Source organism: Marmota monax, unplaced genomic scaffold (assembly GCF_021218885.2).
Source record: "Marmota monax isolate L192 unplaced genomic scaffold, Marmota_monax_Labrador192_F-V1.1 WCK01_AAM20220418_F8-fsc00080, whole genome shotgun sequence".
Classification (NCBI taxonomy): Eukaryota; Metazoa; Chordata; class Mammalia; order Rodentia; family Sciuridae; genus Marmota; species Marmota monax.
In genome coordinates this window covers 5,352,037-5,379,804 of record NW_026694750.1, presented here as the reverse complement: position 1 = coordinate 5,379,804, position 27,768 = coordinate 5,352,037, and the positions used below count along the sequence as shown (strand labels likewise).

General features: G+C 54.6%; 1 protein-coding gene and 1 long non-coding RNA gene across 2 annotated transcripts; both read left to right on the top strand.

The window, feature by feature from the left end:
- Nucleotides 1-74: 74 nt before the first annotated feature.
- On the top strand, nt 75-27,131 carry LOC124079262 (uncharacterized). The gene is made up of 2 exons (XR_009224944.1): nt 75-187; nt 26,454-27,131. It is a non-coding gene; the product is annotated as an uncharacterized LOC124079262 (long non-coding RNA).
- LOC131423417 (uncharacterized) lies at nt 10,891-23,429 on the top strand. Its single transcript, XM_058572748.1, has 2 exons — nt 10,891-14,496; nt 14,955-23,429. Exon 2 carries the CDS (start codon nt 17,427-17,429, stop codon nt 18,555-18,557), a length of 1,131 nt encoding a protein of 376 aa, XP_058428731.1. The 5' UTR covers nt 10,891-14,496; nt 14,955-17,426; the 3' UTR covers nt 18,558-23,429.
- Nucleotides 27,132-27,768: the final 637 nt, after the last annotated feature.

Sequence of the window (27,768 nt, the reverse complement as noted above, 5' to 3'; positions counted from 1 at the left end):
CCACGAGGTGCACCGACGAGTCACAGCGGCCTCGTCCCACAGAGGCCGTGTCCCCCCAGGGCACCTTGGCCCAAACAGAACCTCACCAAGCTCTTCTGCTGCCATTAAAGGCTGGCTGTGCCCGGGCTCCCCGCTGGAGCCTGCACCCCACACAGGTCCTGTGCAGAATGATCAAAGGCGGAACAAGGTTAGTGGGCAGAGATGTTGTGACATCTCCAGAAAGACAGCGCTCCTCGGGGGTGGGAGAGGGTGACGCCTTGGACAGGGATCCCAGTGTCCAGGGACACTGGCAATGCACAGCCCACTGCAAAATGACACCCTGAAGCTGCTGTCTGTCCAGACCCTCAGCCCTGACAGCTCTGTGGAGCTGAGCTGTGGGGTTGGACGACTCTCCTCGGCTGGTGTCCTCTTTGGGCTGCCTTGGTTGGCCATGGGCATGGACAGTGGCAACTCTGTCCTCCAGGTTGGCACGGGTTTGCTGTTTGTCAAGAGCACATTTCCACTGGACGCTTTGTGATGGGTTTGGTTTGGGGTTTTAGAAGGAGCGAGACACAGTACCTTTTTAAAAAGCAAACTGTTAGGCACTGCAGCAGCAGCTGTCCCCACACAGGGTGGTGTCATGAGCGAGCTATGCCACTAACAGACCACATCTGCGTCTCTCCACAATGCCAGAGCTACTGAATAACAGTAAATTCACAGGCTGCACCACTCTCGGCAGTACCGTGGGTCACCCGATCATCATAAGCTGGGCAAACACAGGGTCTTTACTCCATTGCCATCTTAATCCCTAATACCTATGGCACTCAGGTCACCCATCAATCCTGAGACGTAAACAGGTGTAGAAGACTGCGAAGGTGTTAAGGCCGCTACGGGGTTACAGATGCTGTGCTCAGAGCAGAGGCCACGGCAGATAGGAACCAGAGTCCCTACAGGGGACAGACAGGGCTGCAGCCACCCAGTCCCCAGAGTAGTCCAGGCAAAGGGTCTGGACAGAGGCAGCTTCCAGGTGTCAGCTTGAGCATCGTCACGACGGGAGAAACAGCACCGCACCGAAGCCCAGAGGGACAGAACCAGAGGTTGGTCAGGGTGGTGATTTTCCTGGGCAGGGTCATAGGAGTGACCAGGTAACAGGGTCAGGATGCCAACTACTCAGTCCTGGGGGTCCTCCTTCTCTGGGTCAGTGGGGGGCTTGTGTCTAGCAAGGTTAAGCTCCTGTGCCTAGTGTCCCTGGTAGGACTTGGGATGTGCCTGCGTCCAGGTGCTCCTGATTCAGTTTGATAAATTGGCATGAATAAATTATTTTTCAGTCTGTGCCTTGTGGTGGTGCCAGGCAGACGGTGGTTGTTTACTTGTGCAAACAAGGTGTGAGTCGTCCACCTTGGCACCATGCTTAGAATGGAGCAGCTCACGGCCATAGTTCTACTTCGCAGAGTGGAGTGGCTCTAGGTTAGGCACAGCCTTACATCATGGGCAACTCAGAGCAGGGCACAGCCTGCTCTCTCCAGGTGACATCCCGTGAAGGCGGAGGGAGCCTCTTTACTTCTGGTCTATTCCATCATCGGCACCACCACCGGGGCGTGACCTGCAGGCCATGGTGGGCTTCTGTTCCTGCAGCCAGACATGCGGGACCCCCAGCCATGTGCTCTGCAGGCGCTGGGACTCCCAGGCCAGCCAGATGTAGGCCAGGGCCACCCCGCCTTTGAAGTGTTGGTAGATATGGACTCCAGCATTCTCCCTTGGGCCCAGGGGTATCATGCACTGCCCAAGATCTCTCATACCCCATCATCAGACACCCGTCTGCTCCAGGTCTGCCTTCTGAGCTCTCTAACTCGCCAACTCTCCCCTCCCTCGCTGTCTGTGCTCTTGTCTCCGGGATGCAGCGTCTACACCTCTAACCCCACCCCAACACCTGCACGCACACACACACACACACACACACACACACACACACGAGGGGCAGACCTGAGGACCTTTCTGAGATTTCCCACCTCAGAACGGCAGAGGAGAAGATTGGGAGTGACATCAGATGTCCCTGGAGCACCCAGGCACCCCCACAACTGGGCTCTCTGGAAGGTTCTCCTGGGCCACAGAGCAACCCTGAAGCATCACTCGTCAGACAATCAGATCAAGGGATATTCTGGGACAAAGACTGACTCCATGCTTGAGCCTTGGCGACTCCAGCAGCAGGTCCTGAGGCAGGAACTTCTTACCATCGTGGAGGCAGAGAGCCGTCGTGGCCCAGCCCTCTGAATCCTTCAACAGGCCGGGCGAGGCCTGGCAGGGCTCTGTCCAGGGAGGAAGCCCAGCCGTAGTCCCCGTGTGGGTCTGTGCCTCCCTGCACTCAGCCCCTGCTGTGGAGAAGGCGGGCAGGCGGTGGGGTGGACGCTAGTCTCCGGCCTGCGTTAGGACCCTAGTGCTGCGTCCCCAGGACAGACCCCAGCCACGCTGGCTCACAGGAGGACTCCCCAGGGACTGGCAGGTACACAGTGGCCAGGCGTTCCCTGGAAGGGGCAAGCACAGGAGAACAGCAGGCGACTCTCATGCCCTGCCTGGTGTCACAGTGCCCTGCTGTGACTCAGAGTGTTCCTTAGACGCCTGACCAGCCGGAGGGGCAGGGCCTATGGGAGAGCAGCCGCAGCCCCGGGGGACAGCCCCCGTACCTGGCCTGGTCCCTGGCAGTGGTCTTGTCTCTTTAGTGAGCAAATGGCTCCGTCTCCTGGCCCCGCACAGGCTCCCACTCACCTCGCAGCTGGGCCTCTGGCGAGCCGGCTCTCTCCACAGGCCGGAGCCATGGACCTGAGTAGCTTATCGAGGCGTGAGGTGGAGGGAAACCTGGAATCTGCGCCTCAGAGCCGCTGCTGCCACTTGCAAGTTTCCCAGGGAGCCCCCAGCACTGACCCAGGCCAGAGAGGACCCTCTCCCCAGAGCCAGCCCCACCGCCCACCCATCCGTCTCAAATAGGCTTCATTCTAAACAGAACTTAATGCAGGAAATTGGCTCAAATGTCACCAAATAGGTACGTAGCTAGCCTGCTCTCAAAGACCTGCTGGAGAGGCACTCGCTGCTGGTAACCCACAGGCCAGTGCCACCCCCCTCCAGGGGGCAATGTCAGGAGGCAGAGTCAGCACCCCGCACAGGTGAGGCCGGCCGGGGCCTCCACCTGGCCCCCACCACCGCAGCGTGAGAGGTGGAGGTGCAGTGCCCCCAGCCCCCACACACAGGGCAGGGCAGGTGCTCCTAAAGGTCCAGCTGGGTCCCTTGCCTGCCAGGAAGCTCTGCTCCGACTCCGGCTCCCCAGCCCCCTTCTCTGGCCTTGCCCTCCACCTGCCTGCACTGACCCCACCTCCTGCTTTCCTGGTAGATTCCCCCTCCCCTGCACCTTTGCATCTCAGAAGAGGATTTCCCTTCTAACCCTGGGCGGGCCTGAACTCTGGAGCTTGTCACGGATCCCCTCCAAGAAGGACCACACTGAACAGACTGGGTCTCATTCACCGATGTTTCCAGCACATAGTAGGCACACGGCAAAATGGAGATTGAAAAGAGAACAGCACCACACCTGTGCAGCCTCCCACTCATCAAGAAATGAAAATTCAGATGAGATTCCTTTTCACCTTTGGAATCGATTTTTCAATGTTTAAAAAATGGAAAAGTTACGATGCCAGGCACTTAAGGATAGAGTGAGACAGACACGCCCAAACACGGAGGTGGGAGGTAGATGGCAGAGCCATCTGGAAACCAATCTGTCACTTTGTCTATCCGTCAGGCGAGGCCAGGCTACGCCACAGAACAACAGAAAAGCCTGCGGCTCCTGACAGAGTTGTGGGCTTTCTCAGTCACCCGCCAGTGGCCACTGTGCCCGAGGTGGTGCCCTGGGCAACACCCCGGTCCTCACTCTCAGTCTCAAGTCAGAGTGCCATTCACTAACGCAGAGGAGGAAAGGGGACGTGGGGACATCCTCAATTTCCACCAGCAATGACACACGGCACTGCTCTCATTTCATTGGCCAAAGCTGCCACATAGTCACCTGCTTTGACATCTACCTCAATTATGTGCTGAAGGACAGATACATAGAGAGAGATAGAGAGGAGATAGATAGATAAGAGATAGACAGATGGAGATAGATGGGAGACAGGTAGATACATACATACATACATGGAGAGAGATATGAGAGGGAGGGAAAGAGAGAAAGAAGGGATAAATAGGTATATGCTCCGTACCATACAGACTTTTGCTTATTTTTTCATGCCACTGGGTTTTATGTTTTGAACAGTATTTGAATGGATGGATGATGAACATATGGATGCTCTGGTGGGTGGATGGATGGATGGCTGGGTGGACAGACAGATGGGTGAATGATAGGTAGGTGGAAGAGAAAGCAATAACAAGAGCAAGAGTGAAGGCAGGACAGAGAGCAAACCCATAAATGGAAAAAAAATAATCCACATGGCCCAGAGGAAAACGTTGTCATCTCCCAGTGGCTGGGTGGTGCTAGCAGAGAGGACAACTGTACTAGATGTCAGGTTCCTCCTAACTAAAACACTCAGGGTCACTCCAGGGGAACTGGGCTGCACAAGAGACAGAGATACCTTTTTCTTTAGGGTCCTGTGACGGCTCCTCTGACCTTAGGGGTCCACAGAAAGAGAGGGAGCCAGCGCGTGCTGAACCCTTTTACTGGGGAGAAGCCATTCAAACGAGGCAAGGGGTCAGGAAGGCCACACCCAAAGGCAGAGCAAGAGAAGGGGACACACAGAGGGCATTTCCAGGGAACATTCTGTCCCAAACAAGGCAAAGAGGTAAATCACAAAGGAACAGCTGAGGTAGCTCAACCCATGGGGCGACACATCTCCATCTGAAGACATGCTCTCAAGCTTCTTGGACCAGGGCAATGTCCAGGTCACTGTGAGATGTAGGAATCAGTCAGAGCCTCTCTGCTCCAGGATGGAAAGCGTGGATCATTCAGAGTGGCTCCCCACCACTAGAAACACAGTTGTATCCCGAAAGTCCACATGGGGGTCCTTCGGGGTTCTCTGAACACTTCCTCTCTCCCCTCTGGCTTCACAAGAACACATTAGGACATACACCCCCACATGATACTCACTGGAAGAGACAAGTAAACAGCCATTTACAACAAATATCATAAGCACAATAACGGAGGTCAATCAGGGGGATGAGGAGACCAGGAGAACTGGCATCCGATGGTTCTGGAGGACCCAGGAGGCCCACCTAGAAAAAGTGGTCCCTGAATGAGGTCCTGAGTAATAAAGAAAAGCTATCCAGACAAAACACGGGGACAGTAACTCACAGGGCAGGACTAGAGTCGAGAAAAATCAGATTTAAGAAGTGCATTTGTCAGGTCAAACCAGCTGCCGTGACAAACAGTCCCAACATTTCAATGACTTCACAAAACCCCAGCCTCATCTACCTCATGGGGCAGCGATCCAGAGTGGGTGTCCCTGGGCAGGTAGCACTCTGGTCATCTCTCTTCCAAGTGGACCAGGCTCCTGCCACCTAAGACTCTGGGATGGGGTGAGGAGAATCCATGAGGAGATGTTTGGGTGAATGCCTTATTTTCTGGGTCAACATCTTGGGGGGCAATCCCTGCACACCTCTCAGTCTGGACCACCCATCACATAAATGACGTGGAACTATTTCCTCAATTGTCCAAGCAGCTATGACGGCCCGAGATGCAGAGGGGAGGAGCCAATTCATGCAGCGACACTGTGGGGGGTCAGGGCTGAACTCGGGGGGCTGCCGCTCATCCTGTTCGTCAAACCCTGGGACGCCGTGAGGACCTGGTTCATTCAGAAAACCAAACTCATCACTTTCAAAGCCCAAGACTCACCGTGAAGAAGTTTAAAGTACATTCCCAAAATGTAAAAGCAAATATTCTGTGGGCTGCGGCCTTGGAAGCAGACTGTGGAGGGTTAAAAGCCAACAGTCCTCGCACAGATGAAAGGCCCAGCGGGTCCTGGCCAGGCTTCCCTGAGGGCACCCCCAGCCCAGCCTGCAGCTCCTGGGGGTGAGAAGGAGGTGAGGATAGGAAGGGAGTGGAGGGCCCCTGGTGAGCAGGGAGGGCTTTGGACGTCTGGGCTCTCGGGGCCTGTGTCCAGGCTCCCACACACCCGCACAGCAGCGTCTCCTGGGAAGGGTGTTGTTCGGCAGCTTCCAAGGCCCCACCTAAAAGAGGTCAGAGATGGGGCCAGGCAGGGCCTATCTGTCATCAGTCCCCACTCTTACAAGGCATGTTTGGGGACACTGCCATCATCCAACACAAGTCCAGGCCTGAGTCCCCACTGGACGCTCCAGGAGGCAGGACGCCCTTCCCAGGGAAGCTGCCCTCCAGGCTTCACCTCGCCCCCTCTCACAATGTGGCCGTCAACTGGCACACGACACACCCTCACAAACACGTGCACATACACGCACGCGAGTGCACACCAGCTCCTGTGTGCACACAGGCACACATGTCTAGAAGTGCACTCACACACACAGGCACAGGGCACAGGTATGCACACCGGGGCGCACACACATGCCAGCTCACACCAGGCACACACAGGCACCGTCCTCCAGCCCAGTGAGGAGAGTGGGGCCCATCTGCGCTCCACAGGGGGCTCTGCCTTCCCGTCCCCTTCCTTTGATGAGCCCGTGACTTGCACAAGACTGAGCGCTCCGTGGGCTGGGCCAGGCACCCAGGATAGGGCTCAGCTGCTGTTGTGAGCTGTACAGGGTCTGAGGAGGTCGCAGGAGGACTGGCTGGGGGTGGGAGGCAGCTCAGTCCCCAGTGATGTGCTCGCCTTTTGCCCAGAAGGGTCTTCTGGGTCGCCCATACCTAGAGCCATATTTAGTGGTTGTCCTGGTCTCTGTCCCGGGGCCTCCCAGATCAGGCAGGCAGAGTGCCCTGCACACACCTGTCCACCCTGAGCCCATTCCACAGGGGAAGAAGATGAGCTGCCCACTGGACCTCAGGCTTCGGCCGTGTTGGAGGAAACTGGTGTCCTGACCAGCTGGGGTCTCAACTGTCACCCTACTGTGGGCCCCTGATTCAGGGGAGAGAGAGGAACCCGATGGGACAGCCCAGCATTCTCCCAGCCTCCCGCCCACGCCCTGTATGACGGTGCTGTCTGGGCCCTGAGGAGCTGGGGGCCCTGGAGAGACAGCAAAGCACAGGTCAGGGCTTCCTCCACCTGCTCTGTGGGACCCATGCCTCACCTGCAGGCCAGGTGTGCTGGCGCACCTGCCCACAGGACTCCTGAGAATGGCATGAGGTGACACAGCACAGCGCCTGGCACACGGGGAGCCTCAAAAGCAGGCAAGGCTGTGACAACCCCCTGCTTCTGGGAAGAGGTGGACACCTTCAGGAAGACAGGGCAGGGCTCTGTGTGTGCATCCAGCAGGGCGGAGCGGTGGCGGCTCATCCCCTGGCTGGCCTCCCAGCAGCCTGTCTTCAGAAAGTTACCAACAGCCACAGATGCTGGGGCCTCGCTCCCTCCCCAGAGATTGTGACATCCCTCCAGCTGTCAGAGCCCGCCACCCCAGGGCCACGTTCCCAGCAGGAAGCCCACGGTGGGCTCCACCCACCGCCGAGGCTCCTTGCCCTCACTGAGCCCCAGCGCTGTGGGCTCTGTGGTCCCAGAGATAAAGGAAACATTCCCTGAACTTGGAATCACAGCTGAGAGGGAGGGACAGACAGTCATGCAGGCTGCCGTGGCTCCCCAGGGTCCCCAGCACCCAGGAGCATGGCCAGACAGGCTTGGTGACAGCAGTGGGACCATGCTTTGCAGGTCTGCAGCATGACCCCAGAGGGTGTCTCCCCTCCTTGACTGGCTTTCGGCTTCTGTCCCAAGACAGGCTGGCTCTAACCTCCAGAGCCCCTGGCCTTCCACATCCAAGGACGCGGGGTCTACGGCAGGACAGGAGCCACCTCCCAGCTCCCAGTGGAGAAGGCCAGTTCTCACAGCCTGGGGGCTTCTGGAGGGGGTTCTGCCGGGTCTTCTTTGAGGACCCCCAGCACAGAGGCAGAGCTGGCAGAGGGGGCACAGGCCGCGGAACACCTGGTCAGCTCCTCCTCCTGTGCCCTGCGGAATACCCAGCCTCAGCCCTCAGCGAGGCGCTCTGCACAGAGCGGGCAGACGAGCTGGAACCGTGCACGTGGACACAGGATCCTGCGGCCAGCACTCCACGCTCCCTGCCCACGAGGGCTGCACATAGGTTTCCACTGCCCGCCCCTGTGGCAAGAGGCCTGAGGTGTCCCCAGACCCCACAGGCCAGTCCCATCCGTCATGGGATCCGTTCTCTCGACACCACCAGGGCAAAGCTCTGTCCCTCACACCCAGGCATCTGGGTCCGTCCCAGTGAGAGGGCTCCAAAATACAGCCCCTGTCTGGGACAGAGCAGGAGGAGACCTGGAGAGAGTCGGAGCCTGCCACGCTCATGAAGGCACCCAGGCCCGGCTGAGAGGCCACACAGCCCAGACCCCGACCACGGGCTGTCTGTGGACCTGTGTGGCCTCTTTCCTTCCTTCCTTCCCTCCCTCCCTCCTTCCTTCCTTCCTTTCATGTACTTATTTAATTTTGACCCTCTCCACTGAAAATGTCCCCTGCCAATCCCTGCGTGGAGCCCCAGCCCATGGTCTGGAAGCTCCCAGTGCTGACCTGTAGGCTGATGCTGAATGCATCTGGAACTCAGAGAATCCAGAGGTCAGAGTGAGCCCCCAGCTCTGCTTCCAACGCTGCTCCTCCCCAGACCCCACCAACCCCACCCAGGTCTGAGCCGAGTCCAGTGTCCTGAGAGATTCAGGTCCAGTGACCCACCCGCCCCCCACCCCCACGCACGCACACAGAGCTGTGACGCTCTAGAGACTCAGGTTAGCCTGGCTGGTCAGGGACATGGAGGTCACTGCAGGGGGACAATGGGTTCATTTGGGGAAATCCACCTTCCCTCCCAACACGGCTGTCAGGAGGAAGGGCTCAGCACCTCCGCCCCCGCCCGGCTCCCCCTGGTCTCCTCCCACCTGCCACCTGGAGGCACCGCACCACAGGAGTGAGTCTGGCCACAGCGAGACACGCAGGCAGAGCCCCACGGAAAGACACACTGGTGCGCGTAATCCAGGGAAGAGGCAAACCCTGCTCCTGTTGTCATGGCAACCCAACTCGCCTGCGCAAGGGCTTTAATTGGAAGCGCTTATTTGGCTGAAACCCCGGGAATAATCAACAGGAGATTAGAAACATTAAAAACCAGCAGGACTCAGGAAGCATTTTGGAGGGGATGGTGACAGAAAGGACAGTCCCCCTGGAAACCATCGATGGCAATAATAACAACCGTTACATCTACTGAGTGACATGCCACACCAGGCCTGTGCTGAGCCCCTGCGTGTGTTAGTCACCGAATGCTTTCAAAAACCCTTAGGATGCTTCTCCTATTTTGCAGACAGGGAACTTTCTGAAACTCAGAGAGGTTAAGGAAGTGGCCCAAGACTGCACAGGACTTAAAGCCAGCTTGGGTGACTCCGGAAGCCACCATGGATTACGAGCACCCTGCTATGCCTCTCACGTCTCCGAGAGGCTCGAGCACCCGCCCCTGGACCTGTACAGCTGGCTGCTCCTCCTAGGTGGCTGACACGCCATGGACCCCAGCCTCACCCTCACCAGTGGCTCCCGTGTCAGCCTTGACCTCCAAGGCACCAGCCAATGCTGCCTCCCGGCTGTCCCTGACTGCCTGCCCTTGGCCAGCATTTGTTTTCTCTGCTCTGCCACCAGTGTCCACCCTCAAGCCCGCCGTGGGCCTGGTGACCCCTGGTGGCAACAATGGGGCACTGCACCAAGGCGCAGGTTATTCCCAGACAGACCCCAAAGAGGGAAGGGGCTGGTTCAGAAAACTCCCTGGGAAGATCCCCGACTCTGGAAGGCTCCTGGGGGTGCCACAGCCAACGGGAGGGCAGCGTGGCCAGCACCCAGCAGCTGGCAGGAGAGCACGGTTCTGGGCAAAGCTCCTGGAAGTCCTCCCAGTGTGTCCTCCCTTTTCTGCTGAGGCAGGGGAGGCTAATTATCACCGAGGGACCTGCTGGGCACAGGACACTGCCACCAACCACAAGGGACTGGCTGAGGCCCACTGTTCCCAGAGCCCAGTGAGCAAGCCCAGCAGGCAAAGGCCCTGGCAAGGTCCTGGATTGAAGGGCCATGCCCAGGCCCTGACCACCATGACGGCAGCTGGACCATGGGGTCTCCCCCAGAGTGCATGCTGGTGGCCTCCATGTAGGGCTTCCTGAGCACCCATCACACCAGATGCCAGGCTCCAGCTCGGCTGGCTGCAGCTTCCGTGAGTAGAGCCACTGCACCCGGGGCACCAGCCGGTGCAGAACGGAGCCTCCACAACGGTGGGCTGCAAGAGGGTATTTTTACCCCAACGTTTATCCACTGAGCAATTGAAATTACTTTTTTTAAAGCAACTGGCATTTACTCAGTTGGCGTCTTATTAAATCCCCCTCCTTGAACCACTCGAATATGCAAGTCACCGTTGTTCCAAGTAAGAGGACTTACAATTCAAACAGTGAGGGGAACGCATGTGACGTGACCTACACCCCCAGAAGCCAGAACAGAAGGGCTGGGAGGAGGGAGGAGGTGAGGGCCGCATCTGAGAGACTGTCCATCAGCGCCCAGAGGCACCAGCTTGCTCCTCTTGACCCTGGGCTGCAGCCCAGGTGGAGGCCAGCAGAGCAGCCCCAGGTCAGAGGTGGCTAGGGGGCTCCAGGGGCCACACTGCCTGCCATCCAGCCATGGCAGGGCAGCCTCAGGGTCAGATCCAGACCTTTAAACGTCTAATATCCCTCAGACAAACAGCATAATCATGTGTGGCTCAGGCAGGTCCTCAAGGATCCCATTCCTTGGGAGCCAGAGAGGATCTTGAAGGACTGTCCTCAGGGCAAGGAAGGACTAGGGCTGCACCCTGTGTATTTGCAGACTCGCCTGAAACCCTCTCCTATTCACTCAAAGGACCATAGTCCCAGGGAAATGGGAGGCCAAGGAAGTGCACAGACCTACTGGAACTGTCCCTGAGCCCAGGATATCTCTGAGGTCCTCACGCAGGCCAGCCTGGCTCCCTGTCAGTGCTTCCCCTGTAACAGGGCACTAGAGAGGCCAGGCAGTGTCAGCCGGACCCTGGAGAACACAGCAGGAGGTTGCGGTGTCTTGGAGAGCCAGGGACCAAGGCCAGAGAGCTGAGCCCGCAGGGAAGCTCCAGGCAGAAACAGGTGAAGGAGCCGTCCAGGGCAGCCTGGAGCTGAATGCCAAGGCTAGTCCCACAGTGGGCAGGTCTTCCCAATGCTGCCAGGTTCTCTGAACAGCTGGAAAATCCCTAAGGGCAACAGGACCTCAGCTCTGGGTGGAGACATGAGCCCACCGTGTGTGTGAGGCACACACAGGGCCTCAAGGACATCTGTTCACCGAGGGTTGGCTGATTCCTCCAGTCCTCAGATGTGACCAGCCTGCAGGGAGGAGGCTGGTCTAGTCCCGCCGCAGGGTCCACGTGCTCTGTCCGTGGGCATGATCCTCTCTGGTGCAGCAACACCCCCACCCCTAGAACCATAATCACGGAGGAGCTCCGAGGGGCCCAAGAGCCTCAGCACACCACTAGGTCCTGCAAAGCCCTCGACCTGAGGAGCCAGCACCAGGGTAGGCCCCCGCGAGGGGAGGAGAAGGCAGAGACAGGTGAAGGAGCCGTCCAGGGGAGGAGAAGGCAGAAGCCACAGGGAACCTGAACAACCCGCCCCCACCCTGCCCCCAGCAGTGGCTGCTCCTGGGTGCGAACTCAGACCTGCCTCAGCCCAGTGACTCCAACCTTTGCTGGGAAAGATGCCACAGAAGAGGTGATTTCCTTGAGCCAAATCACACTCCAAGAGTGTCCCCAAGCCCATGGTGGGTCACCGCTCAGAGGGAAGGGGTGTCCCAGTGCTCCTGAGAGGCTGTCATGGAGCCGTCTCTGGGACAGGAAACCACAGCCCTGATTGGCAGGACCCAAGAACCAGTCCCTCCCTTGGTGACCTGGACCCCTTCCCAGCAGCTGATTCCAGCCATCTGGTGCAAATGCCATGCTGGTCCAGACACCATCCATTACCCATCATCACACCCATCCATTACCCGCTAGGAAGGACAGCGTGGACCACCAGAGGAGCACACCTGGGGTCATATTCTCACTGCTCAAGTGCTCCATGAGTATGCATTGAGCACCTGCTGTATGCCAGGCACATGCATCAGAAGGATCCATGAACAGAACAGCCCTGCCCTCCTGGGGCTCCCACCCTGTGGGGGAGACACCAGGAGCAGGTGAGGATGTGAGCAATCGGTTCCACAGATGATCAGTGTCGATTCTCTGTGCATGAAAGAAGGACAGACAGAGAGACAGAGACAGGGAGAGAAGCGACGGACACAAGGGAGAGTGGTCTGCTTTGGCTGGGCATAGGTGGTCCCCCAATCAGATGAGGACAGCACCAGCGGCCACTCTGCCCTCCACCCCTGGCCAGCCGTGGACTCTGCTCAGGCCCGCTCTTTACTTTCCAGGGCGAATCACCAACCCCAGGTCCAGGTTAAAACTCCCCTTCAGCCAAGGACCTCGGGGCTCGCTGCATTGAGATGATTCTCCCAGCCCCATCTCACCGGTACAGCCTCCCCCGGGGGTGCCTCCGCCAGCCAGCAGAGCCTGCCTTGGTCAGCACCACTGTGTCTGTTGGTCTCTCTGCCGCAGACCCCCTGGCTGCTCCCATCCCAGACTCTCCAGGCTCACCCTCCTCTGGAGCCATCAATCAACCTGGGTGCATTAGACTCCTGCAAATTGTTCCTACAGAAAGCGTCACTGTGGGGGAAGGAGCTGTGGGATTCCCACACCCCCACCTGGCCCTGGGGAGGGTGTCTTCTCTCTTATGTCTTGAAGCAAAATCCCAGGAGGGGTCCTGGCCCACCATGGCCCAAACAGCAGCTGCTGCTCATCACTGACACCCCTCCTGGCACGGGTCCACCCCAGGGTCAGTGTCCCTGTGCCGGACCCTGGGACAGCTTAGGCATCCTCCTCAGAAGGTCAGCTCCGAACTGAGATCCCAAACCTCATGATGTGGGGGCCTTACTGCACCCAGCACAGTCCAGGGGTGAGTGTGAGGTGCTCCTGGACCCCATGTGCCAAGGGAGACCAAGGACAAGAACACTGAAGACAAGCACCCCGAGGACCAGTGTCCCGAGCAAGGGTTAGGGTTGGCACATGCACCTCAAAAGCTCTCTGTGACGCAGACACTTCCATCCCCTTCCTTCACAGATAGGGAGTGGTTCCAAGAGGTTAGGTCACTTTTCCAGGGTCACAGAGCAAGTAGGCGTCAGGGCTGGGGTTTGGACCCATGCCGCGTCCGGCCAAAGGAGCCGAGTCCGGCGAGGGACGGCGAGGTTAAAAGACACAGGACACCAGGGTTCTTCATCCAGGAGAGAGAGATTTTATTTCCCCCCCTTTATATATCCTCCCACACTCAGGGTTAAGCACACACACACACACTCTATTCTGCAGGAAGCGGTCTCGGGCAGCCTTAAGCAAACTAGGTCAGGTTTTGCAGGTCGGTCATGCAAGGCCCAGCTGGGCCAACTAATCAGCAAGTACAATCTGTCCCAGGCTCTCATGAGGGCAGATAAACAGGAAGCCCACAAGGCTGACAGGAAGCCCACAGGGCTGATTCACGCTTCAGTGGTACTCGCCTCCACATGCGGAACAAGGAACAGGAAACTTATTCCTGTTCCAGGGCCAGGGGCTTCACCACAGACCCAGGCCCTCTGCCTCTGGAATCTTAGTTACCTGCTCTGAAGGCCTAATTCTGAGCTGTGATTCCAGCTGTTGGCCGCCTCCCCCAGGAAGCGGCCCTCCTCTTCCCCCTGTAGAAGGGAGCGGCACTCAGCCAGGACGCCTGTCCACCAGAACTCCCAGCACGAGCTAGGACTCTCCTGTCCCCACTGGGGGAAAGGCTCCTTCCAGAATGACAAGGTCATGGTGACATCCCCCAGAGATGTCGGTGTGCTGAGTCCTGTGCCTGAATGTGGCCTTATTTGGAAACAGGGTCTTTGCGGGGGATCAAGCTAAGGTGGTTCTTAATCCAATAAGACTGTGTCCTTATAGTGGGAGAGGCTGGACGGAGGAGGCTGGCATGGTGGAGGCCTAGAAGATTCTTCCCCTCCACCTTAGCAGGAACCAACCCTGTGACACCATCCTTGGACCTGCAGAACCCAGCGACGGGGAAAATGAACACTCGCTATTCCAGCCACCTGATCCTTGGTACGTCCTTACAGCAGCCCCAGGAGTTCAACAGACCGTGGGACCAGAGCTTCCAGGGCCAGCCGAGGCCCGTGGAAACCCACAAGGTGAGTCCACCAGCCACCAACCCAAGTGCTCTGCAGACCTGCCTGGGCCTGGCACCACACAGTCCCGAGGAGCCACCAACTCACCTGAGGCAGAGAAGCCACAGCCTGCAGACCCCAGGTAGGAGGAGAAGCCCGGCCAGGGCTGACGGCTAAGCAGGAAGGACCCCAGAATTTCAGCCATGGACCTCTAACACCTGGAACCCCAGGAAGGATGCCCCTGTCCCCTGCCCCAAGGGGATGATCCCTGAGTAGCAGAGACCAAGGGAGGGGCCCAGCCTGGGAAGAGAAGCTGCCCAAACAGCAAGACTGAGGCTCGAGCCCTGTGCCGGGTGCTCACGGGGGGCAGAACGGTTGGTGTAGAGTCCTCCTGAATGGAGGCGGCTTTCTGCACGGGATGCATGTGCACCTCTCCCACAATGGCAACAGATTTTTGTTATTAAGAGAGAAAGCGCTCAGAGCTGAAGGAGCATGAATATTTGCAAATTCCACGCAGATTCCACTTTCTTTAAGCTCCTTAAAGAGCCATTCGGCAGAAGGAGCATCCAATTAGGGTGATTGTTCCCTTCTCCATTCCAGGAGCAAGAGCTCCCTCCTTCGTCACCACACAGGCCTGAGCTGGGGCACCCTGAGCCTGGACCCAACCCTGCTGGCGTGAGGCTCCAGAATCCCTGTACGCCCCTGCGGCAGGGGAACAGAGGTGGGTACACAGACCTGAAGGGCTGGGCCCTGCTCACAGCATGTGGGAGGCCAGGTGGCTCACACATCAAAAAACTGGAGACAGCAAATGTCCCTAGAATTCATAAGGTGGGGCCACTGCCCTGGGCCTCAGGAAGCAGTGTCCTAAACTCTGAACTGCGTGAACCGCCCCAGAGGACTGGAGGGAGGACCTGCTGCCAGGGAAGGCTGTTCTTGCTGTTCCCGGAGGGGGACCGACAGCCCTCCCCTGGGGCCAGGAAATAGTCCCTACACCTACATCCTGAGCCCTTTGCATCAAACACAAACTGCTGTGTCCTTTGACTGTGTCCCAATCGATCTGCTGCCAGGCAGCCTGTTTGTGGGGCCCTGCAAGATGCGTGGACAAGATGCGGAGAAGCCAGCAGGATTCTGAATTTGAGGTTCTAATCAGATGATGGAAAGAAAAGCTGACACTGATTGAAAAGTTTCTGTTTGGATTCGGTTTGCCATCTGACCACACAGCAAGCCTGGAGGTGTCATTAAGAAAGAAAGCGCTCAGAGCTGAAGGAGCATGAATATTTGCAAATTCCACGCAGATTCCACTTTCTCTAAGCTCCTTAAAGAGCCATTGGGCAGAAGGAGTGTTCAATTACAGCGATTGTTCACACCCATGTTCCCCAAAAGGAATGGCGTCATTTTCTCAAGTTCACAGGGGTCTGGCCAGGAGGCAACCCTGGAGTCTCCATACAGTCTCCCAAGTCCTGAGCCTGCCCCCAACTCATGGTGGAGCCACCCCCACCCTGGCAGCCCCAGCTGCAACTGGGAAGCAGTTGGTGACACCATGGAACTGAAATGCATAGAGTTCAGCCAGACCCAGAACCTCCATTTCACAGGGGAGCCGGCTGAGGCCAGGGGGGCGAGACCACAGGCCAAGTCAGCAGAGGCCAAGCCTGGCCTGCTCCCTCCCTGCACAGCTAAGCAAGACAGACACGCTGCCAGGAAATCCTGCCTCTCACTGAACACCGGGGTGACTGAGCCAATGGACGCTAGCCCAGCTTGCCGGGGGTCCTAGTGATGTGTCCGTGGGTGTGGGCCCCCAGCACAAGTCCTGCAAGGGAACCGAGCCCTGTCCAAGGGAGGACACAGCCAGAGCACCCTCTTTACTGGATGCTAAGCCAAGGGTCTGATTGGCCTTTGGTTTTTCTTAAACAGGACCCTGCAGCAGGAGCTACCAGGGGCCACACCAGCCACTCCCTGAAGGAGGGTTTGGACAGCTGGAGGGTGACTCCCTGGAACAGCAGATGCCATCCTGATGGGGACTCTGTGCACTGAGTTGCAAACTTGCCAGGATCTTCCCCCACTGGCTCATAGCCTCCGCTCCCAGGGACAATTGCATACAGCATAAAAGCTGCCCACAAAAGATGACTGGCCAGAGATGGAGAGGAGCAGGCAGGAGAGGCTCCCCCCACCCTGCCAAGAACATCGTGTTCTCCACGCAGTTTTGAGCCCAATTTCAGGCTTGGCACTGTCTCTAGGAAACTCCAAAGAGAAAAAGACAAGAATCGTGGGCTCAGCCTCTCAGGTCCCCTGCCCAAGGCAGCCACCTCAAACCCAGCTTGTCACAAAAGTGCCTGTGGAGCTTCTCAAGTATCAGACTAACAAAAAGGAAGGAAATCCGGTCCCCTCCTGCACATGGGGGGGACACTCGCTAAGTGAGAGAAACCAGCACCACAGTGTTCTCCCCCCAACAAAGGAGCCCACAGAGGAGAGAGGCCTGGCCGGAGGCCGGGAGGGAGGCCCAGCAGAGGGTGGACGTCAGGGAAAGTAGTGGGAAGGAGGAACAGGGCCTAGGGTTCTGCAGCCGGGTGGGGACTGTGGTTCACACCTTGTGATCCCCTTCATGAAGATTCAGAGCCAGGAGCCAGGACCTCCCAACACAAAGAACTTGTACCTGATGAAAGAGATGCAAAGTCTAGCTGCCCTGTAGGTGTGTGTCAATTCCACACTGCACCCTGTAAGCAGGTGATTCCTGGGCCTCGGCTGAAATCTTTGAATTTTTTTCAAATCTTACAAAGCATCGGCCACTTTGCAGGCCACTCCTTCCATGTCTGTGTCTTCATTTTTTACATAAAAATAGTTTCATGCCCCTAAATCCCAGAGAAAAATGGATGCCACAGGAGAGGCTTCTTACTCAAAGGGAAATGAATGTAGAGGAAGACACCCCTCCCCACCCAACCTCGTCCTCGGTCAGCGGTCAGCATGTGGACGCAGGTGCCAGAGGCAGCCTCTCATCTCTGGGTATCAGAGTCTGTCTGCCTGAGCTCAAGGCTGGGCTCTGCTGCCCTCTTGGGTGAATGATTTTGAGGAAATTAAATGACTTCTCCGAGCCTCCGTTTATCTAAGATAGGGACACCAACAGTGCCCGCTTTGGTGACAGCAGGGACTGTCAGCATGTTTCATGCAGGGAAAACGCTCAGACTCGTGCTGTGCCCAGTAAGAACTCAGGGAGTTTCACAGGAAGGGTCAGCCTGTGACGACCCCCGTGGTGGAGTCAGGCTGGCGTGGGGAGGCACCCGGGGGGCTTCCCTGCCGGGTCCTGGCAGGAAAGGTGCCCGGGCCCTGCTGATCCGCCACCAAAGCCAAACCTGCTGGGGTGGCAGGAGAGGAGAGCCTGGGCTGCCCAGGCTGGTTCCCCGCGGCCCGGCTCCCCACCCCGTCCGTCCCCGGCAGCCAGCTCTTCTGAAGCTGGGATTTCACACCAGAAGAGCTTTCAACATGAGTGGCTGGAAGCATCCCTCTCTCAGCAAGAGCGTGCCATCGCCAGGCTGCGCCTCTCCCCTTGAGGCTCTCCCCGGCTGGGCTGAAGGAGACTTCAAAGCATCTCTGAGCACACAGCCTCCCGTCGAGGGCACAGCCCACTCCACGCAGCGCTGGGGAGAGTGGAGACAGGTCCACACTCCACCTGTGCAAAGGTGCATCCAGGAGCAATGGCGGCAAGCGGACGCTCCAGACGTCAGACCCCACAGAGGCCGCGGCGGGCTCTGCCCTGCCTTAGGAGCACCAGGCCCAGCCCAGAAAGGCACCCCAGAACTGGCAGGAGGGTGGCAGGATCTGGAGTGGGTGAGGGAGATCCGTGACTTGGGAAGACCCCTAACGCAGCTACAGAGGGGCCCTGGGAGCTGGGACAGCCATTCCCGCCTTTCTGCGACAGTAGGAGTGGAGAGCACCCTGGGTTGCAGGACAGAACCACCAACCCAGCGCCTTCACACAGACATGGTCTCTGACGGTTCTGCACTGCAGAAGGCCAGCGTGGTCTCACCGGGCGAAAACCAAGGTGCAGGCAGAGCTCGAGCCCTTGGGGTGCCAGGGGAGGACCCCTGCCCTGCCCTGTCCAGCTGCCTTGGCTGCTGGCCCCACTCTGCCTCCTCGAGGCAGCAGCACAGCCTCTCTGACCCTGTTCTGCCATCAGCACCGCCCTTCCTCTGCCTCCCTCTTCCACGATGAGGCCCTGGGGATCCCTCTGCTCCAGGTGGCCTCCCCATCGAGGCTGGCTGACAGCAGCCTCATTCCTGGTGCAGTCTCACACCCCCCTTGCACGTGGCTGGGTCCCTTTGCAGTCTCTAACCCAAGAGCGTAGCCTGGGAAGCTTACAAACAGCCAAGATGGACTTCCTCACAGTTCCACAGGTTGGAAGCCAAGATGGGGGCAGGGGCATTGGTGTCTGGTGAGGGCTGCATCCTCCAGGGGCAGGAGCCCTGCCACCTCACGGGCAGAGGCAGAAGGGCAAGAATCCCCGCCCTTTCTGGGGGCTCCTAGCCAGACTCGGAGGGGAGGAGCCCTGAGGGCTGACCCCCTGCAGGCCTCCCTCCGCCCAGCCCCGGCACACCTGAAGTTTGGAGAGGCACATTCAAACCCTAGCACCATGAACCAGACACGGTCACCCTGGGCATCAACTGCGACGTCTCTGGGCGCCAATATTCTTCCTGCCAGTGTCCAGTGGCGCCGATGAGTGACAAGAGCAGTAAACACTCAGGTAGCGTCATTGCCCGCCAGGAGCTGTGCCCCGGGACTTAGATACATCTGCGGAGTCCTCTCACTGGCCCTGCACAGGGTGAGCACAGTCTTCCCCTCATGTGCAAGGGAGCAGAGGCTCTGGAGACCAGAGAGTTTCTCCGTGGTCACTGGGTGCTGGCATCAAGCCCAGGACCCACCCTGTGCAGCTGCCCTTCACCCCAGGTGCTGAGGAGCAAGCAGCACTCAGGAGCCGAGGTCCAGCCTCGGACTCAGCACTGAGTCCAGCCTGAGCCAACCACAGCCCACGTGGAAACGCGCCTGGCTTGTCCTTGGGTCCTTGGAGAGCCGGAACAGGCTCAGTGACAAGCACCCGCCCCATGGTGGGGGGCCAGGAAAACCTACACACCCCAGAAGACAGACACCCCACACCTAGGCAGCAGGAGGCGGGAGGAAGCCGTGATCATCTATCTCCCCGCAGAGCAGCCCCAGGCTCTGCACCGCAGGGCGGGGACATCGCACTTCAGGTGGCGGCTCTGGAGGCGGCTCCGCCACACACTTGTCACTGCTCCAGGCCAACTGCTAAAATAACTTTTGGGTTGTTATTACCAAGTAATGGATGTTTATTGCAGGAATGTTAGAAACTGCAGACGAGCCAGGAGAAGGGAAGGAGGGCCACCCGAACCCCACGGCGGCAGAAGTGCCGCCTGGCGCGGTCCACGGCTCCTTGCAGCGATTTCCTGGTTTGTTTTTCCAAAGCGAGCTCTGACAGTGGGCGGGCGCTTCCTCACGTTGGCAAGAACGCCTCCTCCCCAACTCCTCACGTGTATGGGGGGACGGCGCCCACCGTCCCCTGCCTCAGCTCCCCGGGGAATGGGGAGTGGGCGGGGCTGGAACCCGGGTCCAGTGTGGCTGCATCCCCTGGTGGCCCAGGTGGCATGTCTGGAGCTCACACAGGAACACACACAGGCACACACCAGGAGGCAGTGTGCAAACCAGGCTCGCATGCATGACACGCATGTACACGCACGTGCATACGTGTGTAGTGCTCGTATCTGTACCCACAGACATGTGCACACGCAAAGACACACACACCTGGCTCCTCCTCTCCCCGATGGCAGGCTCCTGCCAGCTGCCCTGGGGCTTGCACCCCTCCACCTGCCACTCATGGGTGGCCTGGGCAGCCTGGACACGGACAGATATGACATTGAAGGGGGAAAAGAGGCCTCCTGTGGTCCTAGGCTAGGCCCTCCTTCCCCTGCTCGCTGACCCCACCTCAGTGGACCACAGGCCCAGGTCCAGCCATGGATACTCTGAGCCCTGCCCCGTGCACACTCCTCCATGGGTGCAGTGTCCTGCTGAGGCCACCTACAAGCCCAGCTTCTGTCTGGTGAGAACTCCCTCCTGAGGCCCTCATGCCCCTCCTGAGGCCCTCATGCCCCTCCTGTGGGAAGCTGCACCCTGTATGTGGGGGAGCCACGCCACCCATGGACAACAGATGGTCTCCAGCTGTCCCCTGAGTACAAGCCACACTGATCAAGGCTGAAGACAGAGCACAGGAGTCCAGCCAGGAAGGACCAGGCCCAGCCCTGGAGGGCCAGGGCACCTGGAGCAGTGATGGAGGAGCAAGGAGACGGTGGATGGGGCCAGTAACGTGGGGACCATGGATTAGCAAAGAGCAGACTTCCGGAATCTTACTTAAGGGCGTGAAGAGCCACCGAGAGTTTCTAAAATGATGGCCTAGCCATGGTGGAGGGGTGAGGTGCTGTGGGGACTTTCCAGCTCACGTGTTAACTTTGCCTCGCGGAGCTCCCAATACCCGACAAGTACAGCTTAGGGGAGGGAAAGTTGAATTGGGGCTCACAGTCTCAGAGGTTCAGTCCCTAGATGGCCAACTCCATTCCTCTGGGCCCAGGGTGAGGCAGCACAGTTTGGCGGAGGGAGTGGAGGAGAACAACTCGGGACATGGCAACGGGAACCAGAGAGAGCAAGTTCCATTCACCGAGGACAAAATATCAACCCTGTGACCCTCCTCCAGCCAAACCCTACCTACTTAGCTAGCACCCAGTTAACCCACCAGTGGATTACCCCACTGATCAGGTTACAGCTTTCATAACCCAATCATTTCACCTCCGAAAATTCTTGCAGTGTCTCACAGTGAGCTCTTGGGCTACCCATCCTGTCTAAACCATAACACACACGTGACCAGTTCCCTGCAGTGGTAGCAGCTGGCAGAACGTCAGTAGCACAACCAGGATACAGACTCTGACACAGTCAAGGCCCAGGACGCCATGTCACCACAGGGACCCCTTCTGCCACTCCCTTATAGCCACGCCCACTTTTCTGTCATGCCCACATCCCCCAGAACGTCCGGCAATCTCAGACCCATTCCCCAGCTCCATCATCTTGTCATTCCAAGAAGGTGACCTCAGTGGACCCCTGCAGTGTGGCACCTTTGAGGACTGGCTTCTTTCACTCTGTGATACTCCTTGGAGATGCATCCAGTTGTCTCGCACTTTAACAGTTTTATTACTGGGCAGTATCCCAGCCTGGGTTGCCACACTTTGCCTAGCCACAGACAGTCAAGGACATCGGGGAATTGGAGGTTTGGGCTATTACAAAGAAAGCTGCTATAGAATCTGGGGGGGTGGGGTTCTGTGCGAACATTGGTCTTCATTTCTCTGGGATAAACGTCCAGCAGTACAACTGCCGGGTTGTATGTAGTCATGTGTTCAGCTTTCCAAGACACTGCCAGACCCTTTTCCAGAATGGCTGCGCTATTTTTACACTCCTACCAGCAGTGTCTGAGAGATCCAGTTGAGCACCTTCTTGCCAGAATTGGGTTATGTCATCTTTTACATTTTTAACCACTCTGGAAGAAGGGTAGGGACATCTCGTTTACCGTGCTTTCCCTAATGGATGGCCAAGTCAAGCAACTTTTCAAGTGCTTATTTGACATTTTTATTTCTTCTTTGAGGAAATGTCTGTCTTTTACCCATGTTCTAATTGAACAGTTATCTTTTTATTGTTGAGTTCTGAGAGTTCTTTATATATTCTAGATACTAGTTCTTTGTTAGTTGCTCTCTCCCATCCTTCTGACAGGTCTTTCAGAGGTGGGATTGATTTTGAGGAAGTACAACTTCTCAATTCTACTTTAGAACGTCTATGGATTGTACTTCTTGGTGTCAGGTCTAAGAACCCTGCCTGGCCCTATATCCCAAAGATCTTCCCCTCTGTGTTTTTTTCCCAAGTTTTATAGCTTTATATATTGCATTTAAGTCCCTGATCCATTCAGTTCATCTTTGTATAAGGTGTGAGATTTAGTCAAGATTCAATATTCAATATTTCACCTATGGATATACCATTGCTCCAGTACCATCTTTATTCCACTAAATTCTTTTTGTACCTTTGTTAAAAATTAGTTGGGTGCATTTGTGGGGGTCTGTTTCTAGGTTCTCTCTTCTGTTGCAACAATCTATGGGTCTTTCCCCGCACCATAGTAACACAGTCTTGACGATGATAGCTGTATAATAATTCTTCAACGCAGACCGATTCCTTTCATTTTATTCTTTTTCAACTATGTTTCAGCTACTCTAGTCCTATTTTTTTCAAATAAATTTTAGAATGATCTTGGTTTTCGCTACAAAACATTTTTTAACTGGGATTTCAACAATTGTGTTAAACCAGTGTATACATTTAGGGAGAGATTTGGTATCTTTACCACATGGAGTCTTCCAATCCATGAACATGGTATGCCTCTCCATTTACAGATCTTTTATTTATTTCACCGTAATTGTGTAGTGCTGTGTTTGTCTATCTACTAAAGGTTTTTGCTTTGTGCTTACCTTAAGGCTTATATAAGAATTTTATACCAACATCAGGATATTTTAAATGATGATGACTTAAATTTGATCACTTGAACAAATTCTATACTTTTACTCAGTTTGATGACACATTTTGTATGTTTTATAACTTGTGTCCCTTAACAAATTATCATAGCTGTCGTTATTGAAATTTTTAAATTTTTGTGTCCATATGTTCTTTCCTAGTATATTGGAATACAATTGATTCTTTTTATGTTTGTCTTTTATTCTGCAACCCTGCCAAACTCATATACTACTTTCAGAAGTTTTTTGTAAAATCCCTTAAATAGCCTACATAGTTATTGAAATTTTTTTTAAAATTTTTGTGTCCATATGTTCTTTCCGAGAATATTGGAATACAATTGATTCTTTTTATGTTTGTCTTCCTGCAACCCTGCCAAATTCATATACTACTTCCAGAAGTTTTTTGTAAAATCACTTAAATAGCCTACATTGAAAGTATCATCTGCAAATACAGAGAGCTTAATTTCTTCCTTTTTAATCTGTATATCTTTTTATCTCTTTTCTGGCCTTATTGCCCTAGCTAGAACTACCAGCACTAGGTTGGATAAGAAGGGTGGGCTGGGCATGGTGGCACATGCCTGTAATCCCAGTTACTCAAGAGGCTGAGGCAGGAGGATGGCAAGTTCAAGACCAGCCTGGGCAAACCGAGTGAGGCCCTAAGCAACTTAGTGAGACCATGTCTAAAAATAAAATGGAATAAAAACATGCCTGGGGATGTGGCTCAATGATAAATCACCCCTAGGTTAAGTCCTTAGTGCCAAAAAAGGATAAGGAGAACAAGAAGAAAAAAACAATAAGAAGAATGAGAGTGGACATTTTTGCCTTGCTCTTGATCTTGTGGGGAAAGCATTGCCATTCTCATTAAGTGCAGGGTTAGTTGTAGACGATGAAATTCTCTTGTATTGTTATTTTTCTAAGTTTTTATTATAAATGAGTGTAGAATCATACCAAGTACTTTTTTCTACATCAACTAATAAAATGATGTGGGTTTTTTTTTCCTTCTTAGCCTGTTAATGTGGTGAGTTATAATGACTGGTTTTCAAATATTGAATAAGTTTCCATTCCTAGATGGCCTTGGATATGGTGTATAATTTTTTATATATATCGCTAAATTTTATTTGCTAAAATTTTGTTGAAGGATATGTCATCTATATTCACAAAGTAAATTGATCCACTGTTTCCTCCTCCTCCTCCTCCTCCTCCTCCTCCTCCTTCTTTCTCTCTCTCTATCTCTCTCTCTCTCTCTCTCTCTCTCTCTCACATTGATCCTATCTTTGGTTTAGATATCAAGATAATAATAGTCCCATATAATAAATTTGGAAGTATTTTTCCTCCTATTTTCTGAAACACACTGGTAGGATTGGAGTCCATGTTCCTTTAAATATTGGGCAGAATTCTACACTGAAAGCTAGCTTCTGGGCCTGGGGATTTCTTTTTTCAGAGTTTTTAAATTGCAAATTAAATTTCTTAATAGCTATAGAGCTATTCAAATTATGTATTTAGTTTTGGGTGAGCCGTGGTAGTTTTGCTTTGCAGGAAGTAATCCATTTTCTCTGAGTCATCCAACCTGTGTGCTCAGGATTGTTGGTGATTGTTCTCTCGTTGTCCTCTTGATATCTGTGAGGTCTGTTGGGTCTTCCTGTTTCATTCCTCCTACTTGCACCTCTTTTGCTGTATCTGTCTTCCTAAGGCGCGTCAATTCTATTGATCTTCTCAAAGACTGGCCCTTTGTGTCACTAACATTCTCTCTTGTTTCTTGGTTTGCATTTTCATTGATTTCATTTATCTTTATCTTTATTGTTTCTTTTCTTTTGCTTACATAGTACATTGTGATCTTTTTCTGAATTCTTGAAGCGGGAGTTTAGACTATTGATTTGAGAATTTGCATATATATGCACTCTGTGCTATATATATGTCTCTGCACACTGTTTTAGTAGTGTGGATATGTTGTGTTTTCACTTTTTAACTTTTAATTTCCTTGAGACACATTCTTTGACCCGTGGATTATGTAGAAGTGCTTTGTTTAATTAATCTCCAGTTTGGAGATTAATTGGTCATCTGTTACTGGTCTCGAGTTTAACTCCATTTGTGGTTGGAGAGCATACATTGTGTGATTTTGATTTATAAAGGTTTTTTCATATTTATTCTGTGGCCCAAGGGTATATTGGTACACACTACATGGACTCAAAAAGAAAGTGCATTCTGCTGTTGTTGAATATATATATATATATATATATATATATATATATATATATATATATATATGATTCCTTGGGTTGGTGGTGGTGGTGGTGAGTTCTTCCATTTTCTTACTGATTTTCTCTCTAGTTCTTTTACCCATTGAGAGACCCAGAAAGAGAGGTACTGAAGCCTCCAGTGGTAATCATGCATTCGCCTACTTCTCCTTTGAGTTCTACCAGGTTTTGCTTTTTCATCTTGAGGCTTTGTTGTTTGGTGCATACACATTCAGGACTGCTGTTTCCTAGTGGATGTCACTGCATGCGCTCTCTTCTCTCTCTGGTAACTTTCTTTGCTCTCAAGTCTACTTTATTTGATATTAATAAGCTGCCCTGTTTTTATTTAGTTAATATTGGCATGACACATCTTTATTCATCCATTTACCTTGAGCCTGCTTATACACTTATGTGTGAAGAGCATTTTTTGGAGACCACACACAGTTGGGACATGTTTTTAACACACTCTGCTGATTTCTCTCTTTTAGTTGCTACACTTAGACCTTTTGCACGAGATGTAATGGTTGATAGATTAAGGGTCACGCCTGTCATGGTGTTTTATTTTCTGTTTTCTGTTTTTCTTTAAAGCTGTTTTCTTTCTCCCGTCTTTTTGTTGTTCTAACTGGAAATGTTTTATAATTTCAATCGTTTATAGTGTTTTCTTAGCACATTTCTTCACTCCACATTGCTGTGGCTCTTCTAGACGTCACATTATACATAAGACACACTGAGTGACAGTGAGTGGTGTTGTCATCTCACCATCTGAGTGAGGAATCCCAACCCTGCCCCTCTCTGCACCTCGCCCTCCCTGTTTGTAGGATTGTGGCAGGTCTGCAAGGCAGTGGTCCGTGGACCACCAACATCACGTGGAAACCTCGAGAGGAGCAGGAGGGAAGCCCACTGTAATGACCCGTGGTCCTCCTTACCTTGCTCTCTCTCCCTTCCCACTGGCCCAAGAGCCCGCTAAGCCTTTTATTTCAGTTAATGTATTTATTTTTCCACACCGTTTCCCCCTTATCTTCCTTCCCTTTGCTGAGGACTTCTATTGTCACATTTTTCAAGGGTGTTCATGGCTGCCCATGAAGCATTTTAATCACGGCCACTTTAAAACCGCTGTCATTCATTCCAACACCCCTGTCATCTCCCCGTTGGCACGGATTGATGGCAGTTTTTCATTCAGTTTGAGATGTCCCTGGATCTTGGTGTGATGGGTGGTTTCTTGTTGTTGTTGAGGCCTGGACATTGCTGTTTTATGCATCTTGTTTCAGATGGCCCTCTGCCTGCTCCAGCAGTGGGAGGGAGCGGGGTACTGCCCCATCACTGCGTGTGGACATTCCCCAGTCACCTCCCTGACACACTGCGGGCAGGAGAGAAAGCTCCGGCTCTTCCTGGGGTCTCCACAATGCACTGTTGGACTGGCCTTTTATGGCTAGGCAGTGGTGAAAGCCCAGCCTCTACATTGGGCCTCCTCGGATTCACCCTAGAAAGGAAAGGGAGAGCACCCTTCCAGGTGGGGATGGAAGTCCCCACGTGGTCACACTGATGCCAAAGGAAAAGAGGACTTTATTCCTCGCTGGTCTGGGTGACAGCCTCGGATCTCTACCTGGCCTCCTCCCACACCACCTGGCAGGGGCTGGAGCCCCCTCCGTGATCTTTTGAGGCATTGCTCTCCAAGGCAGCTCGGTGTCCTCTTGTCTGCAGTCACATGGAGGCTGGAGTTCTCCCAGGTCAGTCTTGAGCTGGGCCAGTGACTGACGCCCACCGTACATTCAAAGGAACCGTGGCCCTCTCCTTCTGCTGGTGTGTGTGAGGGCTAGGGAGACTCAATCTAAAGCAGACTTCATTCTAAGTGTGCAGGAAATGAGGCCCAAAGACTCAAGAGAGAGCACAGTAGGGAGGGGAATGTTCTAGGCGTGCAGAGAATAAAAAGCTACCACAAGAACCCAGAGCCGGCGTCTGCTCCCGTCCTCCTGCGCCCTGAGCAAGATTCACACTGGGTCCTCACAATGAAGCACAGTCCTCAGAGGACGTCACCGGAAGCCAGGACTCACAGCATGTCATGGATGACGTGGCACCGTCTAGTGCCAGCCCTGGGGCCGAGGTGCTGGGAATCACAGAGGTGAGAAGACCCGCGGTGCCCCACTGCAAACAGGCCCAGAGCCGCGGTGGCACCGTGAGTCACCCTGGCCTGGCTGCTCTTCTCCCAGCAGGAGTGATGGAATTAATCAGGAATGGCGCACTTGACCCTGAAGAAACAGGAAGGGACGGAGCCCAGAGACTGGAGAATCTTCGCACTTATTGGGCAGGGGACAAATGAATGGCACTTTCTATTATTGTAAATCCTCATTAACAAAACTGTCCCTCGGGGGGGCCCAGAAACGTTGCTGTTCACTTTTAAATCGATGTGTTTTACCACATAGATGCTGGCACAAAACGCGTGGTGTCCTGCCCTTTGTGCCCGAGTCCTGGAGAGGACACTGCAGGCCCTCCTTGTCCACTCCTTCGTCCCTGGGGCTTGACATCCAAGCCGAGGCCCAGAGAAGGAGGGAGAGGAAGGAGCAGGGTGTGGGATTCCCAGAGGCC

What these genes read in the sequence shown, in the direction of transcription:
- LOC131423417 (XM_058572748.1), top strand. Translation starts at nt 17,427, where the DNA reads ATGACTTCTCCGAGCCTCCGTTTATCTAAGATAGGGACACCAACAGTG.